The sequence below is a fragment of the Carassius carassius genome, chromosome 1 (assembly GCF_963082965.1).
Source record: "Carassius carassius chromosome 1, fCarCar2.1, whole genome shotgun sequence".
NCBI classification, from domain to species: Eukaryota; Metazoa; Chordata; class Actinopteri; order Cypriniformes; family Cyprinidae; genus Carassius; species Carassius carassius.
The window spans coordinates 48,698,441-48,718,078 of NC_081755.1; the positions used below are offsets into that span (position 1 = coordinate 48,698,441).

General features: G+C 41.5%; 2 protein-coding genes across 4 annotated transcripts in view; one reads left to right on the forward strand and one right to left on the reverse strand.

Annotated features, from left to right (window-relative positions):
* LOC132096907 (ER lumen protein-retaining receptor 3-like) overlaps positions 1 to 19,638 on the forward strand; it is a 54,903-nt gene that overhangs the window by 20,376 nt on the left and 14,889 nt on the right. The window contains exons 1-3 of one of the 3 annotated variants that reach the window (XM_059502772.1): positions 3,400 to 3,463; positions 16,363 to 16,506; positions 16,751 to 16,786. In XM_059502772.1, the coding sequence (XP_059358755.1) occupies positions 16,476 to 16,506; positions 16,751 to 16,786 (67 nt within the window). In that variant the 5' untranslated portion in view covers positions 3,400 to 3,463; positions 16,363 to 16,475. Of the gene's footprint in view, positions 1 to 3,399; positions 3,464 to 16,362; positions 16,507 to 16,664; positions 16,787 to 19,638 lie in introns of those variants that run through there. The other 2 variants (XM_059502714.1, XM_059502621.1) reach the window with 2 other exon arrangements.
* LOC132160562 (ATP-sensitive inward rectifier potassium channel 12-like) lies at positions 413 to 18,576 on the reverse strand. The gene is made up of 3 exons (XM_059570240.1): positions 18,291 to 18,576; positions 15,167 to 15,311; positions 413 to 2,013 (listed from the first exon to the last, which is right to left on the reverse strand). The coding sequence occupies exons 2-3, from the start codon at positions 15,187 to 15,189 to the stop codon at positions 528 to 530; spliced, it is 1,509 nt and encodes a 502-aa protein (XP_059426223.1). The 5' UTR covers positions 15,190 to 15,311; positions 18,291 to 18,576; the 3' UTR covers positions 413 to 527.

Below are 19,638 nucleotides of genomic sequence, written 5' to 3' on the forward strand. Positions count from 1 at the left end.
TTTATATACAAATGTATTAAGTATAATTATTGTGAACAATTATTTTATTTAAAATTGATTTATATTCATAATATGTACATATGAATAAATTTATGTTTTATAAATGTATTCAGTTACATAAAATGCATTATTTAAATACATATATTTTTATACCAATGTGTTACTAGTAAAGTAGTTTTTACTAATGCAAATAAATTATTCAGAAGAATTACATTTATATAAATAATACTGTATATTATAAATAATTTGCTTGTATAAATATATCAGTGTATATTTAATACATTATAAATAACATGTATCTTTATAAATGTTTAAATATTAATAAATATAAATTTCTACATTTGTATTTAAGTGATTTATTCAATATGTAATACATCTATTTAAATTAAAAACATTATATTATGCTTATTTATATAAATTAATTTTATAACTTCAGTATAATCATTTGTATAATTTACATATTTATGTAGCGATCCATTTTTATATAAATAAATGTATTTAAATAAGTGCATGTACCCATAGGAACGTCATATCTCAGATTCGCTCTTATAAGTCATGGGGTCGAGTGGTTTGGCAGTCTGCATGATGTCAAACTCGATCTGATTGTCCATGTCCAATACGCAGAGCATGTTGTTTCCGGAGGTCATGGTGGCCGAGTCCTGGAACATTTTCTGGAAGTCTGTGGGAGCGACAGTCAGCGGGTTGCATGGCTGCTCCTCCTCGTCCTCTCTGCAGCAGAGCGCCACCTCGTTCTCGTAGCAGAAGGCGCTGGGCGAGTGCGGCGGGAGGAGCGTCTGCGCCCGGCTGCGGCTGTCTGGCGTCACGGATCGGGACGACCCGGATGAACGGCGCCCGGTCAGTTCACTCAGCTCCTTAGCACTGCAGGCAGGTGTCGAGTGAACCTCATAGGTTTTGTGGAAATGCGCGTAATCGACCTGGTAGCGATCGCCGTCCTCGAAGATGACTGGCTCGAAGCGGTGACCCCATAGGATCTCCCGGGACAGGTAGGAGCTACGCGCTTGCGTTGTCATTGCTGTCGCCTCCACCATTCCCTCCAGGATCACTACGATCTCGAAATCATCCGATTCGAGATCCGCCCGACTCATCCCCCAAAGTGGCGAGTCCTCGTCGATTTCGTGTACGATCACTAGCGGCGACACCAGGAAGAGGCGGTCTGTACCTTCGTCGTAGCCCACGTTCAAATCCATATTCTCCAGCGGGATGAACTCGCCCTCCGCCGTCACATAGGGTCGGATGAGCTGCGCTCGAACGTGGGCTTCAACAATGTGGCTTCGCCGAAGGTTCCCGACGCGCCACATTAAACACAGCTTCCCGTCGCGCAACGCAATCACCGCGTTATGTGAAAACAGCAAGGTTTGGTTTCGCTTCTTCGGACGCGCCATTTTGGCCATGATGGTGCCAATCATGAAAGAGTCAATGATGCATCCAACGATCGACTGCACTACGACCGTAACAATCGCTACGGGACACTCTTCGGTCACGCAGCGCCAGCCGTAACCAATCGTGGTTTGGGTCTCGATTGAGAACAGGAACGCGCCGATGAAACCCTCGACGTGCAGCAAACACGGTTTCCACGGCTTTCTGCTGCTGCCGTGATCTTTATCGAAGTCCCCGTGCACTAAAGACACGCTGTAGAAGATCAAGCCAAACACGAACCAGGAGAATAAGAAGGTGGAGCAGAAGATCATCAGCAGGTAGCGCCAGCGGATGTCCACACACGTCGTGAAGATGTCCGCCAGGTATCGCCACGGCTTGTCGTCCATGTTGGCGAAGACCACGTTGCACTGGCCATTCTTCTTGACGAAGCGGCTCCGCAGCTGGCCGCGGCCCGACGTGGAGATCTTTCCGTTGTAGCCGGTCCTCATCACCGTCGATGCGGTGCTCGGGCCCGCCTCTCCATCGGGGGAGTGAAGCCGTCTGGAGCCGTGGCCGTTGTGGAGGCCGAGGGTGGAGATCTTCAGACCCTCCTCATCAGGAGACACGATGCTGTACCTGAGAGGGACAACAGAAGAGTTTATGCTCAGAAAACAGGTCTTCAGAGACAGATTTTTATTTATTTTTTTAACCTGAATTGAATGAACATTTAGCTGAATAATTATAGCTATTAATCTTTTGAATTAACTTTATTTTTCTGTTTAATATTGTGTATTAGCTTTTATATACTTAATTTTTAGTTTAATTTTTATTCGTTTCTCATGCTTTTAATTTGATTTTTAAATACTTAGTTAATTTCAGTTGTAGTTGTAGGTTTTTCCAACCAATAGTTATTTTGAATGATCTTTTTATTTCTATATTTAATATATTTCTATATTTTCTATATTTTTTATTTTAATTCTCATATTTTCAAGTTCTTTAATTCAGTTATATTTTATTTTATTCCATTTCAGGTATTCAGGTACTTATCAATTACATTTTAATTAATTGTTTTGAATGGTTATAGATGGCTAATAATCAAACTGAATTGAATGAGCTTTGAAATTAATTGATCTGTATAATGACAGTTTTCTGTAGAGCTGCTTTTCAGCAGAATTATTATGTTTCATAAATTATTAATTTTGTTGCGTGCTTTTTATTTCTGTGAAGCTGCTTCGAAACTGTCTGTATTGTATAAAGCACCATATAAATAACTAAATGTGGTAATGTGAGTTTTTTGGAGCTGTGGGAGGACAGGTGAAGCGCTGTAATCTGATTGGAGCATTTGTTCTTTCCGGTGACCGCTCTAAAGGACACACACTCACTCCAGATAAACCATGAGTCACTAATGCGTCTCTCTGCAGAAACACACTGACCGATCCTCCTGATGAACCTCCCAAACCTTTACTGAAGCTTCTGTCGGTGGGATCAGGATTGTTTCTCCATAGTTTCCCTGTCCCTCTCTTCAGATTTTTGTGTGTGAAGGTATGAGGGCCTCAGGTGTGTGTTACCTGCCCCTCATCTGGGATTATGAGGGAAGTCCAGTCATTTAGCCATATCAGGATTGCGGTCAGTGAAGGTTTAGGGATTATAACTTGAGCGCTCTCTCTCTTACTCACACACACACACACACACACACACACACACACACACACACACTAATAAGCAAATAAATAAACAATATGCCAGTGTTACTGGCTCTCAATAATCAGCTGATGTTTGGTGGAGCACATGAGTGACAGTAAATGTGTCTGAGCCAGTGAAACTTCACATGAAACAGTATTTTCAATAATTACTGTTAACAAACAATATTGGAACCCATTGATTTTCATTGTATGGACAAAAAGAACACTCAAAATATCATCATCTGTGTTCCAAATTAGAAAGCAAATAAATGATAACAATGATATTGTCTCTGTGATTAATAAAATTATTTCTTTACTCCTCAGGTGTGTGGTGTTTAGTGTAATGGAAGAACCAAAGACTTCAGTAAACACACATCAGATGTTTACAGAGCTCTTGCTGATGGGTAAAACCTCTTTGTTTTTTTGTTCTTTTTTAATTTGATATGGATAAAAACGAGACACAAATTACATCACATATACTGATTGATCCAAATAAATTTTGTAATATTATAAATAATTCAAATTGAGTAAAATATGCATATTTTGTGCCATATTTTGACCCATAAACTTCTCTCTTCTTTCGCTGCCAATGTCTCCACTGCTAAAAGGACATACTATCACAACAAAATTAACAATTCGTCTGACTCTCGCATGCTCTTTAAAACATTTCCCTCCTCTTCCTCCTGCATTAACTCTTAACAGCTGACGACTTTGCCACGTTCTTTACTAATAAAATTAAAACCATCAGTGCAAAATTTCAACACCAACTGTCAAGCTTGTCTTTGAATTTTCTTTATTGTCATTGCATTTATGATACAAGATTTCATATGATCTTCCAACACAACATACCATGCACACTAACATAGGTACATACACAAACAATGCTTGTGGTGTATATTGCACAAATACATAAATAAATAAATAAATGCATAAATGGAATGGTGCATATAATGGATTATAGCAAAATTAGACATTATGTGTTTATTAAGACTATGGATGGTTTGTAGCTGACGCTAAGTCCAGTGTGAACTCGTTTCCATGACTACACCGGAAGTTGTTCATGCGCAACCCCATATGACGATAAAGTCGTTTTGGTAATGCAATTATAATGTGTTTTGTTTACTGTAATCCTGAGTAATAGTGTGATTTAAAACAGTTTGTTACATTGCTCTTGCTAAAATTATGAAGAAGAAAAAAGTTGGTTATTGCTAGTCACATGTTTAACCCGGAATTATTGAGAGTAGCGCGAGAGAGGAGAGAGAGTCGCGGGTGAGAACAGCGAACTTTAAGCTCCCGTCTATTATTCTACAGCTGGTCTACCAGGCGAACACGGTAATAATTATTGAGCTATCTCAATAACTTATTAAACACTGTTAAATCTTGTTTCCAAAAAATGTGAGACATTGTATTGTTCTGCATAAGAAATAAGAGTGTATGAATGTTGCTCTGGGTGCTTTGTGCTTGAAACTGTTTTGTTTATCTTCTAGTTCTCACGGTGTTTCATGATACTTCAGAGAAGAATAAATGTGAATGTGAACATCAGTAAGAAGCGTGGACTCATTTATGACCAGTGTAGTTATAGTGAAAACATGAGGCCTAACTCCATCATCCAGAGGTCTTCAGTGTGCAGCTCTGCTTCATATCCTGTGGCGAACTTCAGGTCAATCAGTGTGCAGCTCTGCTTCATATCCTGTGGCGAACTTCAGGTCTTCAGTGTGCAGCTCTGCTTCATATCCTGTGGCGAACTTCAGGTCTTCAGTGTGCGGCTCTGCTTCATATCCTGTGTGGAACTTCAGGTCTTCAGTGTGCGGCTCTGCTTCATATCCTGTGTGGAACTTCAGGTCTTCAGTGTGCGGCTCTGCTTCATATCCTGTGGGGAACTTCAGGTCTTCAGTGTGCGGCTCTGCTTCATATCCTGTGGGGAACTTCAGGTCTTCAGTGTGCAGCTCCGCTTCATACACCGTTGTGAACTTCAGGCTTTCAGTGTGCGGCTCTGCTTCATATTCTGCGGTGGACTACAGGTTTCAGCGTGTAGTCTTGCCTCATCTCCTGCAGTCTACCTCAGCCGACAGCATCCATTTCAGGTCAGACTGTACAATACTGAAATTTAAAATAAATCCTCTGGCAAAAGATGGACAGGTCCATAACAATGACATAAAAAGACTGATTGCTACGAAGTAAAAGCCTATAGTTGCTTAGGACCACGAGAAAGACATTGAGTAAGGATAAAAGTTAACTGATTGTAACGTTTTGGTTTGCACTCAGGTCTTACTATAAAGTCAATGACATTTATAAATCACAAGTGCTGGTACAATTTGAGTTTATCTGTCATTCAAGTGTCTAATTCCAAATGGGCAGCAGTACTATCCTTATGTTAAAGGAGTAACAAATTTAGCCTAATCAAAGTGCTTCATTGTCTATTTCAGTATTTCATGTGCTTGTAACTTACTTTGTTAAGCTAGAAAATCAAAGAGACATTGAGGTCATTGAAGCAAGGCTCAGAGTATTTACTGAGGAAGAGTCAAAAGAAAAGAGTGAGAAATGCAGTGCTCCATGCAGTGAAGGAAATGTTCCTTGTCAACCCACTCCCTCTGCAGGATGCCTGAACGAGCAAGTTACACAGAATGAAGCATCCTTAGTCCAGACATTACAGGAGTCAATGGCCCTTACTCGACTTCCATTACCAGAACCTTCCATATTCTCTGGCGACCCACTGAATTTTACAGAATGGAGCACAAGCTTCAAAGCCCTTATAGAGAGACGATGTTCAAATCCGGCGGATAGGTTGTTTTACCTACAAAGGTACGTAAGTGGAGAGGCGAGGTCTGCTCTAGAAGGAAGCTTCTACAGAAAAGATGAGGAGGCATATCAGCAAGCATGGCAGAAGCTGAATGCAAGGTATGGTCACTCCTTTGTGGTGCAGCGTGCTTTCCGAGAGAAGCTTAATAAGTGGCCAAAGATTGGTGCTAAGGAGTATGTTAAACTGAGAGAGTTTAGTGATTTTCTGCAAACATGTAGTGATGCTATGCCTCACATCAAGGGTCTTCAGGTTCTGAACGACTGCGAAGAGAATCAGAAGATGCTAGCCAAACTCCCTGATTGGATAACGTCCAGGTGGAATCGCTTTGTCACAGAGCAGCTGGATCAAGACAGAGACTATCCAAGTTTCAAAGAATTTGCTTCATTCATCTCAAAGGAAGCACGCATAGCATGCAATCCAGTGTCATCATTACATGCGCTTAGACCTGAGGAAAAGTCGTTCAGAGAAATAAAACGTCCAAAGGCAAACACCTTCGCCACTAATGTGAAAGCCTCAAACGCATCAAGCACCACAGCCAAATCCTTCAATGTTGAGGAGACCAAGTTGAGGGATGCCAATAAATCAAAAAAAGGAAGCATGCCAGCTTATAACTCAAACACAGCCAAGTGTATGTGTTGTGGAGAGAATCACTCCATACATAAGTGTAAAAACTTAACAGAAAGGTCTGTGGAGGATAAGAGAAAGTTCGTCCAGGATAATAAGCTATGTTATGCATGCCTGAGGAAGGGACACAATTCAAAGGACTGTAGGAATAAAGCCATGTGTAGCATATGCAAAAGACAACATCCCACTCCATTGCACGAAGACCGCCCCTCAGCAAATCAGACTTCCCTGCAAGGTGTCCAGCAAGCTGAAGAAAACACATCCTCACTATCTTGTTGTGTGAATGGAGGTGAGGGTGGGAGCACATCTATGATTGTTCCAGTATGGATCTCTTCACATGATAACCCAGATTCTGAAACCCTAGCTTATGCTCTGTTGGACACTCAGAGTAGTCACACATTTGTGGATCAGGAACTTTGTGGAAGGTTGCATGCATCAATGGAGCCAGTAAAATTAAAGCTTTCCACTATGATGGGAAGGGATTCCATCGTGGAAAGCCAGAGAGTCAGTGGACTCAGAGTCAGAGGATTTTCTTCAGATTGCCTCATTAACCTGCCTCCCGCCTACGCAAGGGAATTCATTCCACTTGAACGTGCGCATATTCCCACATGTGAGACAGCTAATAAGTGGAAACACCTAGCAGTCATAGCCTCTGAGATGCCTCCACTAATGGATTGTGGAGTGGGACTTTTGATTGGTTATGACTGCTCCAGAGCCCTGGCTCCACGAGAGGTTTTCACTGGAGGTGACTACGAGCCTTACGCTATAAAGACGGACTTAGGGTGGAGCATCGTAGGGAGCTCACCACAGCGCGTGAATTCCAGGCATGTGACTGGGCTGTGCCATCGGATATCAGTCAGGGAGGTTCCACCTGTGACACCAGCTGCTGCTATTAAAGCCCTTGAATCTGATTTTGCAGACACCAGATCAGGAGAGAAAAGCATATCTCAAGAAGATATTCAATTTCTGCAGGTCTTAAAGGAAAGAATCCATCAGAACGAGTGCGGCCATTTTGAGATGCCCCTTCCATTTAAAGCACGTCCTCACCTCCCTGATAATAAGAAGCTTGCCTTAATCCGCCTGAAGCACCTTAAAAGGAAACTGGACAGAGATCCTAAATTTAAGGATGATTACGTGAGATTCATGGAAGGTGTCTTCAAGGATGGGGAAGCAGAGGAAGCGGACAAGCAACCAGAGTCAGGAAGTGTGTGGTACATCCCACACCAAGGCGTCTATCACCCGAAGAAGCCAGATAAGATCAGGGTGGTTTTTGACTGCTCCGCGAAGTATGCAGGCACTGCCTTAAACGACCATCTGCTAACAGGACCTGATCTTACAAACGGGCTGCTTGGAGTGCTCTGCCGTTTCCGCAAACATCCCATTGCTGTTATGTGTGACGTGGAAAAAATGTTCCACAGGTTCCACGTCAACAAAGAAGACAGAGATTATCTACGCTTCCTGTGGTGGGAAAATGGGGATACAGAGTCAGAGCCTAGGGAATACCATATGAAGGTCCATCTTTTCGGAGCATCTTCCTCTCCAGGCTGTGCCAATTACGGCATAAAGCATATGGCCAGCCAAAATGAGAAAAGATACCCTGAAGCAGCTAGCTTCATCAGAAAGCACTTTTATGTGGATGACGGCCTCGTAAGCCTAGAGTCAGTCGATGGGGCAATCAAGCTGGTGAAAGAAACCCAAGCACTATGTGCTGAAGGAAAGTTGCACCTTCATAAATTCATCTCCAACAGTCGAGAGGTACTGGAGTCCATTTGTGCTTCTGAGCGCGCTGCTGAAGTGAAGAATGTGGATCTCAACTGTGATGATCTTCCAGTCCACAGAGTGCTAGGAGTCCGATGGAATGTGGAAGGTGACGTCTTCTCCTTCAAGGTCTCACTTGATGAGAAACCAGCCACTCGACGTGGAGTTCTCTCAGTCGTGGCTTCGGTGTATGATCCATTAGGATTCTTGGCCCCATTCATCTTGCAAGGAAAGCGGGTGCTACAAGAGATGTGTCAGAAAGGTATCAGTTGGGATGAGCCACTCCCCAGCGAATTGAAGCCGCACTGGGAGAGCTGGATCAATGATCTAAGAAATCTCGACAAGATTCAGATCCCAAGATGCTTAACACCAGAGAACTTTGGGAAAGTCCTGAGAGTGGAACTGCATCACTTTTCAGATGCCAGCAGTCAAGGCTATGGGCAGTGCTCCTACATCAGATTGGTGGGCGAAGAGAAGGTGCATTGCACCTTGATTATGGGCAAGGCAAGAGTCGCTCCTACCAAAATAGTCACTATACCAAGGCTAGAGTTGACTGCAGCAGTAATCTCTGCTGCTATGAGCAGTATGCTAAAAGAGGAGCTAGAGATTAAGATCGACAGAGAATATTTCTGGACAGATTCTCAAGTAGTTCTTGGCTATATCAACAACGAAGCCAGAAGATTTCATGTCTTCGTGGCAAACCGTGTCCAGAGAATCCGGGAAACCACTGACCCAGGGCAGTGGTTCTATGTCGACACAGAGCACAACCCTGCCGATCACGCCTCAAGGGGCCTCCAAGTAGCAGAACTGCTCAAGTCTAACTGGCTCACTGGTCCCAAGTTCCTGTGGGAGAGAGAGGTAGTTCCAGCCCAAGGAACCTCAGAGCTACTGGTAGGAGACCCCGAGGTCAGAGCAACCCTAGTCTTGAATACTGATGCTTCAAGGCAAGTCGATTTTCAAGAGAGACTCGCAAGGTTCTCAAAATGGTCCACAGCTGTAAAAGTCGTCGCTCGGATACAGCGGTTGGCTAAGAGGATCAAGTACACAAAGCCCCCTGATGTTGAGGAAAGGAGGAGAGCCACTCACACCCTCATCAAGCTTGCACAGAAAGATGCCTTTGAAAAGGAGTTACACATTCTCCAGACATCGGGAAAGCTGCCTTGTAACCACCAACTGTATCAGCTAGGCCCATTCCTCCAAGATGGTATAATGAGGGTGGGAGGACGTCTGAGGAAAGCATCCGCACCTCTGGATCTGAGACACCCTATAATCCTCCCAAAGGATGGTGTAGTCACGCGCCTTGTCCTTGCGCACCACCATGAGAAAACACAACATCAGGGCAGAGGACAAACGTTGAATGAACTCAGGGCAAATGGTTACTGGATTATTGGTGGCAGTAAGGCAGCAGCCCAGCACATAAAGCAGTGTGTCCTGTGTAAAAGAGCCCGCGCACCTCCAGAGGAACAACGGATGGCAGACTTACCCAGAGACCGTATTGAACCCTCCCCACCGTTTACGTACTGCGGTATGGGTTTTGGTCCCTTCTGTACCAAGCAAGGTCGTAAGGAAAACAAGCGATATGGCCTCCTTTTCACATGTCTGAGCTCCAGAGCAGTCCACATAGAGATGTTGGATGACATGACAACCGATGCATTCATCAATGCTCTACGGTGCTTCCTAGCCATCCGTGGGGCCATCAGGCAGATCAGATCAGATCAAGGATCAAACTTTGTTGGAGCACGAAATGAAATGGAAAGAGCTCTCAAAGAATTAGACAAGGAAAGAATAGCTACATACCTGGCAGATAAACAGTGTGACTTCTGCATGAATGCACCAGCCTCGAGTCATGCCGGAGGTGCATGGGAGCGGCAGATCAGAACGGTAAGGAGTGTGCTTGGCTCAGTCCTTGCTCACAGTACTGGAAGATTGGACGACACTTCCTTAAGAACCTTCTTTTACGAAGCTATGTTCATTGTAAACAACCGCCCTCTTACGATTGACAGTATCAGTGATCCCACCAGTATGGAGCCATTAACACCAAATCATTTGCTCACTATGAAATCCTCTGTTCCTCTGCCCCCACCTGGTAACTTTGCTAAGGAAGACTTGTATGCCAAAAAACGTTGGAGACGGGTGCAATATCTGTCCGAGCAATTTTGGAACAGGTGGAGGAAGGAATATCTGGTCAACATCACTCTCAGACAACGATGGCATGCACCAAGGCGCAATGTGCAAGTCGGAGATATCGTCATTGTAAAGGAAGAAGAGCTCCCTCGTAATGAATGGAAACTTGCCAGGGTTCTTAAAGTACATGAAAATGATGATGGATTGGTGCGAAGAGTTACAGTACAGATTGGAGAGCGCAAGTTAGGAAAAAGGGGTGAACGCCTCAACAAGCCATCCATCGTTGAGCGACCCATTCAGAAGTTAGTTATTCTCATAGAAAGCAGCTAAAATTCTGCTTCATAACTCTGGTGCAGTTAGTCTCTGACCAATTCAAATTTGAAACAATTCAAACAATTCACAAATCCTTTCTGTTGTTATCAAAAGATTGTTTTCTTAAACCTTTATGTAGTGAGAAAAGTGTTCTCAATTGATATTGTAACATTTAAATTTCATGTGGTGTATTCTGCATATCAACTTTATCTGGAGAGTTTATAACTGTGGATCTACCATATCACTCAGTTTTCAGATGTTTTATGAGTGACCTTAACGTATGTTTTGAAATCAAGATGATCAAGGTTGTATGATTTGTTATTAATTAATCAAAGGTCATTTGGTGGGAGTGTAGCTGACGCTAAGTCCAGTGTGAACTCGTTTCCATGACTACACCGGAAGTTGTTCATGCGCAACCCCATATGACAATAAAGTCGTTTTGGTAATGCAATTATAATGTGTTTTGTTTACTGTAATCCTGAGTAATAGTGTGATTTAAAACAGTTTGTTACATTGCTCTTGCTAAAATTATGAAGAAGAGAAAAGTTGGTTATTGCTAGTCACATGTTTAACCCGGAAGTATTGAGAGTAGCGTGAGAGAGGAGAGAGAGTCGCGGGTGAGAACAGCGAACTTTAAGCTCCCGTCTATTATTCTACAGCTGGTCTACCAGGCGAACACGGTAATAATTATTGAGCTATCTCAATAACTTATTAAACACTGTTAAATCTTGTTTCCAAAAAATGTGAGACATTGTATTGTTCTGCATAAGAAATAAGAGTGTATGAATGTTGCTCTGGGTGCTTTGTGCTTGAAACTGTTTTGTTTATCTTCTAGTTCTCACGGTGTTTCATGATACTTCAGAGAAGAATAAATGTGAATGTGAACATCAGTAAGAAGCGTGGACTCATTTATGACCAGTGTAGTTATATGGTTGGACCTTTGGATAAAAACTGTTCATAAATCTGGAAGTCCGTGCTTTGATTGTACGAAAACGCCTTCCTAAGGCCAAAAGGTCAAACAAAGAGTTGAAAGTGAAGTGACATACAGCCAAGTATGGTGACCCATACTCAGAATTCTTGCTCTGCATGTAACCCATCCAGAGTTCACACACACAGCAGTGAACACACACACACTGTGAACACAAACCCGGAGCAGTGGGCAGCCACTTATGCTGGAGCACCCAGGGAGCAGTTTGGTGCCTTGCTCGAAGGCACCTCAGTTTTGGTATTGCCGGCCCAAAACTCGAACCCACAACCTTAGGGTTAGGATTACTCTAGGGTTACTCTCTGACCATTAGGCCACAACTTCCAGGGTGGAAACGGTCTGTAACAGTCTTTTTTGCTCTTGAAAGGTAATGGGTGTTCGCTATATCCTGGAGTAAAGGAAGAGGGCAGCCAATGATTTTCTGTGCTGTATCAATGACCCTCTGTAATGCTTTTTTGTCCGCTGCTGTACAACCAGCATACCACACTCTGAGGCAATATGTTAGGATGCTCTCTATTACAGAATGGTAGAAGGTCACCAGCAGTTTCCTACTTAAATTGTTCTTCTTTAGAACAACCAAAATGTGCAAAAGCTTCTGAGCCTTTTTGACAGTAGCTGTGATGTGTGCAGACCAGGAGAGATTCTTAGATATGTAGGTTCCCAGGAATTTAATGTTGTAAACCCTTTCCACACAATCTCTATTTATGAAGATGGGAGAGGTCTACATTTCCTTAATTCTAAAATAAGTTCCTGTTTGTTTTTATTGTGTGTTCGGTATCAGATTGTTTGTAGAGCACTATGTTGTCAGTCGTTGTACCTCATCTCAGTAGGCAGACTCGTCATCTCCTGAAATTAATCCTACTACTGTATTTTCATCTCCAAATGTTATTATAGAATTGGAGACAGGAGCTGGAACGCAATCGTGCATATACAGTGAATATAGTAATGGGCTCTGCATGCAGCCTTGTAGGGAGCCAGGCTTGATGATTTGTCAGAAAGTCCATAGTCCAGAAAGAGATGTTTCAGGAAAGTCCCAGTTGAAGCAGTTTCCTGATTAGTATATCTGGTCCTATGGTGTTAAAAGCAGAGCTGTAATCTCTGTGTTCCACGTGATCCAATGATGTAGAGCTTTGATGATTGCATCCTCCATGGACATATTTGCCCTGTATGCAAATTGATGTTGGTCGAAGACAGGAGGGATGCTAGTTTTAATATGCCTCAGTACCAGTCGCTCAAAGCACTTCATAACAATCGGAGTGAGAGCTACAGGTCTATAATTGCTCAGACTGTCTGTATTAGGCTTTTTTGGGACTGGTATGATAGTGGCTGATTTGAGGCATGGTGGGAAAATAGCCTGTGCAAGGGACAGATTAAAGATGTTGGCGAAAATGGCAGCGAGGTGATAAGCTCAAGCCTAGAGCACCTTGCCAGTTACAACATCCGAGCTAGTAGCCTTCCTTGGGTTCAGTTTTGAACATCCGTCTTACTGAAAGTGCCTGGGTACCTGTGTCAGGTAGAGTTGAACGAATCTTACCAGCAAACACTCGTTCACATTCTTCTCTTCACTCTCTGAGGCAGAAGTCTCCAAACGAATCTTTTCTAATCATCCTACTACTTGTCCTCTTGATCCCATTCCATCTCATCTTCTTCAAAACATTTCTCCTGCAGTTGTACCTGCGCTCACTCACATCATTAACACATCCCTTCACACTGGTGTTTTTCTCAGCATTTAGAAAGGCTCATATAACCCCACTAATTAAGAAACACATCCTTAACCAGTCTCTTTTAGAGAACTACAGACAAGTTTCCCTTCGTCCTTTCATTGCGAACATTGCGATTCAATGAACACTTTTTTTGCACAGAACCTCCTCGACAACAACCAATCTGGTTTCAGAAGTGGACATTCAACCGAGACTGCCTTGCTCTTAATTGTTGAAGCCCTAAGACTGGCAAGAGCAGATTCCAAATCTTCAATACTTATCTTGCTGGTTCTGTCCACAGCTTTTGACACAGTTAACCACCAGGTCATCCTGTCAACCCTATTGGCAAAGGGGATTTAATGAACCACACTCCAGTGGTTTGAATCTAAATGCCGGGACACACCATGCCGACTTTAACGAACTAGCGGCGACGAAAGCCAACAGGTTGTTGACAGGTTGTTGCCTTGCGTCGGTAGCGTCGGACCAAAAAGCAGCACTGGAACACACCACACAGACTATAGCAGACGGCAAACTAACACATGCATTCTGTTCAACAAGCTTTTCATATCAGCAGCTATAAAATAAAGCAGAGCTAGCTTACAATTTTGTATATCAGTAATGTTATGAAAATATTTGCGTATTAGAGTGATTGGGAAATATCACATAACATTTAAACAGCCTTCTGTCTGTAACGCCTTCATTCACATTCTTGTTTATCATTTTTGCTTCAATTCTCGGCACTGACTTGTTCGCTAAACTGAACATCCAATCAGAGCTCTCACTCGCAAATTGGCAAATGGCCAATCGTTGGCATGGTGTGTCCCGTGCTTTATCTCTCAGATAGTTCCTTCCAGGCCTCTTGGAGAGGTGAGGTGTTCAAGTCACAACATCTAACTACTGGGGTGCCTCAGGGCTCAGTTCTTGGACCACTTCTCTTCTCTGTCTACATGGCATCATTAGGTTCTGTCATTCAGGAACATGGCTTTTCATACCACTGCTATGGTGATAACCCTCAACTCTACCTCTCATTCCATCCTGGTGATCCGACGGTAGCTACTCGCATCTCAGCTTGTCTAACAGACATTTCTTGCTGGATGAAGGACCATCAGCTTCAACTCAACCTTCCCAAGACACAACTGCTTGTGATTCCAGCAAACCCATCGTTTCATCACAATTTCACCATCAAGTTAGGCACTTCAACCATAACTCCTTTCAAAAACAGCCAAAAGCCTTGGAGTTATGATTGATGATCAGCTGACTTTCTCAGACCACATTGCTAAAACTGTCTTTTCCTGCAGATTTGCTTTATTTAACATCAAGATCAGACCCTTTCTTTCGGAACATGCTGCACAACTTCTTGTTGAAGCTCTTGTTCTGTCCAGGCTGGACTATTGCAATACCTTCTTGGAAGGTCTTCCAGCCAGTTCTATCAAACCTTTACAATTAATCCAGAATGTGGCGGCAAGATTAATTTTTAACGAGCCAAAGAGAGCGTGCGTCACCCCTATGTTGATGAATTTGCACTGGCTTCCAATAACTGCTCGCATAAAATTCGAGGCATTAATGTTTACCTACAAAACCACCAGTGGCTCTGCACCCTTTTGCATTACAGACTTATGAGCTTAATTTTTTTTTAACTTGCCCATTTTAGACCTTCACTTTATTTATAGGGTATATATATATATATATATATAAACTAACACATTTATAAAAAAAACGTATCCATTTGTAAGTCGCTTTGGATAAAAACGTCTGCTAAATGTAAATGTATAAACTTGAATGCTCCCAGAAATTCTGATCTTACCTGTTTCCTCTGTTGGTTCCCATGCTGTATTTGATCTTCAGCGTGTGTGTGCGTCCGTTCTTCAGTGACAGGACAGTGTTCTCCCGTTTACCCGGAAGATGGGTATCGGCATCCTGACACACCTGGATCTAATGTATGTCACACTCTGCAGACAGAGAAACAGAGACGCATCAGCCATGGTGTGATGCTGAAAGCTTAGGCTGATGTGATGTGGACACAAACTATATTTGTGTTCTGGTTTGGATGCTGTGATCTGGGTCAAAGCAGCTGTTAAAATAGCCATCACACACTAAGATGTGGGCTAACAACCGTCACTGATTTGCATGTTCTCTAAATATTCAGCTCTATATTTAGAATTATATTTTTAGATTCAAATGTTTATAACATTTGTTAGTTATACAATGGCTCCAAAGAGTATTTAAACATGTCTTTACATTTAAATGACAGAATATGTGGCATTTGTTGTAGAAAAATAAATACAAATAATTAACATTTTAAATGTACATGCTAAAATTTAGCATGTGCTTTATATAAGGTGTTGATTTGAACTGAAATCTCTGATTAATTGGATCCAATGTCAACAGTTAATTTGTGTGAATTTGTTTTTTTTTAATTATTCATTTAAAAATGTGTATGCTAAAAATGAAGTGTAGTTTGTTGGTTAAACAATTTGATTAAAGATATCATGGCTCAAAAAAATTTTTAGACTTCCATTTTTTTGTGTACTTTACTATTTAACAATACATTTTGTGTGTATGTGTGTGTGTGTTTTATATTGCATTTACTGTCATTACATGACACTGTAAATGACAGTGAAGTGATCTGATATGTCTGAAGGGCAGTTTTCTATGTTTCGTGATCATGGTCTCATTACAGACATCAATCATACACACACACACACACACACCTCCTCTAAGCTACTGTTTTAAAAGATTAGTGTCTTGTGATAAACAGTCAGTTTAAATGACATATTAAATAGTTTGAGGAGAGGATTGTTGACGATGCAGACGTCAACAGTACAGACGCATCTGACTCAATAACTGCTCTTTACAATGAAAATGGACTTAACCTTTGTTACACAACATGAACACACACACTTAATCCCTGATTGTATGTGTGTGTGTTTGTAGAAGTTTCTTTCTTAATTCCTAATCCAATGATATCTGAATAATCTCTTCATCTCCTATTTTTAACAGTGATATGGAGCAGATCCAGAGAAATGAGCCCTGAGGATCCTGTGCTGTAATCTGAGATGTCCGTCCGTCTGTCCGTGTGTGTGTGTGTGGGGGGGGATTAATATGACAACAGCATGCACACACACACAAACACACTGACAGAAGGTGAGTTCAGACTTGATCTGATTTAATCTGATATATTTATTATTCTTTAGATAAATGCTGAAGCTCTTAATGTGCGTCTCTAAGAATATGTCAGAAGAATTTGAAGAAATCACAATTTTCTCTCACATTTCCTCATATTTGACATCATTGATTAGATCAAGTGTCTGTATCTCAATGGCTGCAGGATCTTTGTCTTCAGTAACAGTTGGTGTTTTGTTGATGTTTACATTTCTTCACTTGGCAGACACTTGTATCCAACTTGACTTGCAGTGCTTTCAAGGTATGCATTTAATCAGTTAATCTGGAACTGAACCCATGACCTTGTTGGTGCCACAATCCATTGTTTGTGGTTCCACACATTAACACCCATTAACAGAATCCACCAATGACAAACTTAGACAACACCTTTGTTAACTTAAACATCTACTGTTTTAGCATTTCAAACCAACAACGTTCTGACTATATATTTAGTTTGTACATGTTTCTCATAGGCTACTAATGAAGTATGTGTGATTAGAGTATTCAGATACTTTTTTTCTGGCTACTGTAGATTGGTACACCGTCATTGTGTGCTTTGCTACGTCTGTAGACGTTTTGCGCACAATTTTGACAGTTTGAACCAAATTTGTACACTCTCTTAATTTGCAGAAAAGTAGGCCTACTGTGCTTGCTAATTGATAAGCCTATATCACAAAATACTGTCATACTTTGACATGTAGCCTACCATGGTACTGAATAACTACCATATTTATATAACGCAGTATTTTCCTGGTATGGTAGCCTATGTAAATGGTTGGGTATTAAGTGTGTCCAAACTACAACTAGGCTACAGTTAAACCGTGGTACATTTCTACAAGTGTGGAAACATTTTGTTTTTTTTTGTCAGTGCATTAAGTGCATTAAGCTCTTATTGATCAGGGGAATCAAATGAAGTCACGCGGCAGATTCTCCGGCACATTAAGCGCTTTCCACTGGAAACTGGCCGAGACAAGCCCCCCTTGCCAAAAACAAACCGCGCCACAGAACTCCAGTTTCCCGCGCTTGCAGTTTAAACAGCTTTGTCGTTTTATTACTAAAGTGTTCTGTAGTAAACTGAGTGTAAATTCATAAGAAAACTTATAATTACTTCGAACTGACCGCAGGGCTTTCATCATGCAGCAGATGTTCGCCTCAAATCTGCGGGATTGAGACTGTGACATAAAACGTGACGCGCAGGTAGGTTTCCGCGCGCGGTAAATCCGGTAAAGCTCCAGATGCGGCGCGCGATCAGTGCGTTATCTCAAACAGAGAATAATCTCTTTTCATTACAACAACCAAATTTATTTTCTCTGTTTCAGCCGCATTTATCCTCCCCTCATCTGCCCATCCACAATCGATTTGATATGTATGTAGGCTACGTCAGTTCTTTGAATATGCATATACTAAAGTTATATAAATGATAGCCTAGTTAATTTAAGATATTTTAAATGGACATCAAATGGGCTATAATTTCTAAGATTAATTTGTGTTTCTACAAGACTCCTAATTATAATAAGAAGACTAATAATAATAATAATAATAATGTCCATATCAGCATGTATCTTAAATTACGCAGATTATGACTATATAGTATAGGTCCTATTTTACATATATGCAGTGACATCATCATACAAATGCCAGTATAATAATTCCTTAAATGCTGTATGGAAATAAACAAGGAATAGGCTACAACTTTAACAGCTATTCAGACATTTGTTTAATCAGACAAACTTACTACACACATGGAGATATGAAGAATTGCTCACCTTATAAAAGCAAATATCAAATCTGTAAACGTTTTTTCCCTCGTAAATGTGGTCTTCTCCTCGCTGTTACTTTGTGTTTTGGCGCTAAACGCGCACTCTGTTCGCTCTTGCTGTTTTCTTTCTCTCCCTCTTTTTTCCCTTATTCTCCGAACACACTCGTCTTTATCACGACATCACCGGCCGCGTGGTTTTGTAATTCATGTTTTCTTGTAGTTTTCACAGGTTAATCCCCCCCGGTCTCTCCGCTTTGACTTCACTCGCGGTAATCTCCGAGCGCGCGCGCGCTCTCCTCCTCATCCTCGCGGTCTCGCGCTCATGTGGGTGACCAGCGGATAACGGAGGAGGAGGAGGTGAAAGATGTGAACCTGTCACTGCGATTATACTCACTTCAGATTGATGCCAAATGAAATTCAGTCCAAATGAGTCCAGACATGATGGATGTCAGAACACAGCGCTCGTGTGTTCACGACATCGATGAGTGGTCTCGACTGAATTATCTTTCTTTTCAGTTTTTTTTTTCTGTCTGTGGTATAACAGACTTTTAATCTTTTACATTTTCTTCAGCGTCACAGATTTTCTGCTATTGTTGGAGGGAATGTATCTCTCTTCCTCCTCTTGTCAAAGTATTTTAGTGTCCAGACCCAAATGTTCTCCCGCATCTCTTTCTGTCTCCTCTGGGTAACATGTTCATGCTCTGGGTGTTCAGAACACTCTGTGAACATTAAATTTTACTCAGACGAGGGATTCTGCTTCATCTAAACCACAACACACTTAAAAAAAAATACTGGAGTTTTTTTTACAGCAATACAATAGAAGAATATTTTAGGTTTCCAAAAGCTGCATTCAGTGAACAGTTCTTAAAATTACCGTTAGAACATTTTTTTTATTTATTTTTTATTTATTTAACCAGGGAGAATAATCACATTGAGATAAATATCTCATTTACAAGTGAGCCCTGGCCAAGGTAGCAGCACACAATATACATAAATACATAAAACAGATTACACAACACACACATATACAGCAATAAAGCAAGATTAAACGTTAAGAGCAAGTGCAGACAGATTTGAATGTTTGGTTGAGATATAACTTGAACTCATTCATTGAAATAAGTACATCAAGTTTCAATGATCTTTGGATCTCATTCCAAGCAGCTGATGCGCTATAAATAAAAGCAGTTTTTCCAAACTCTGTCTTCATTAAAGGAACATTTAAAAGAATATATCTACTTGAACGTAGATTATACCCTTGACTATTAAAAGTTATTAGACTATTCATATATTGAGGAAGCTGGCCAACTAATGCCTTGTACACAAGTATGAGCCAGTGCTTGTACCTTCTTATATGA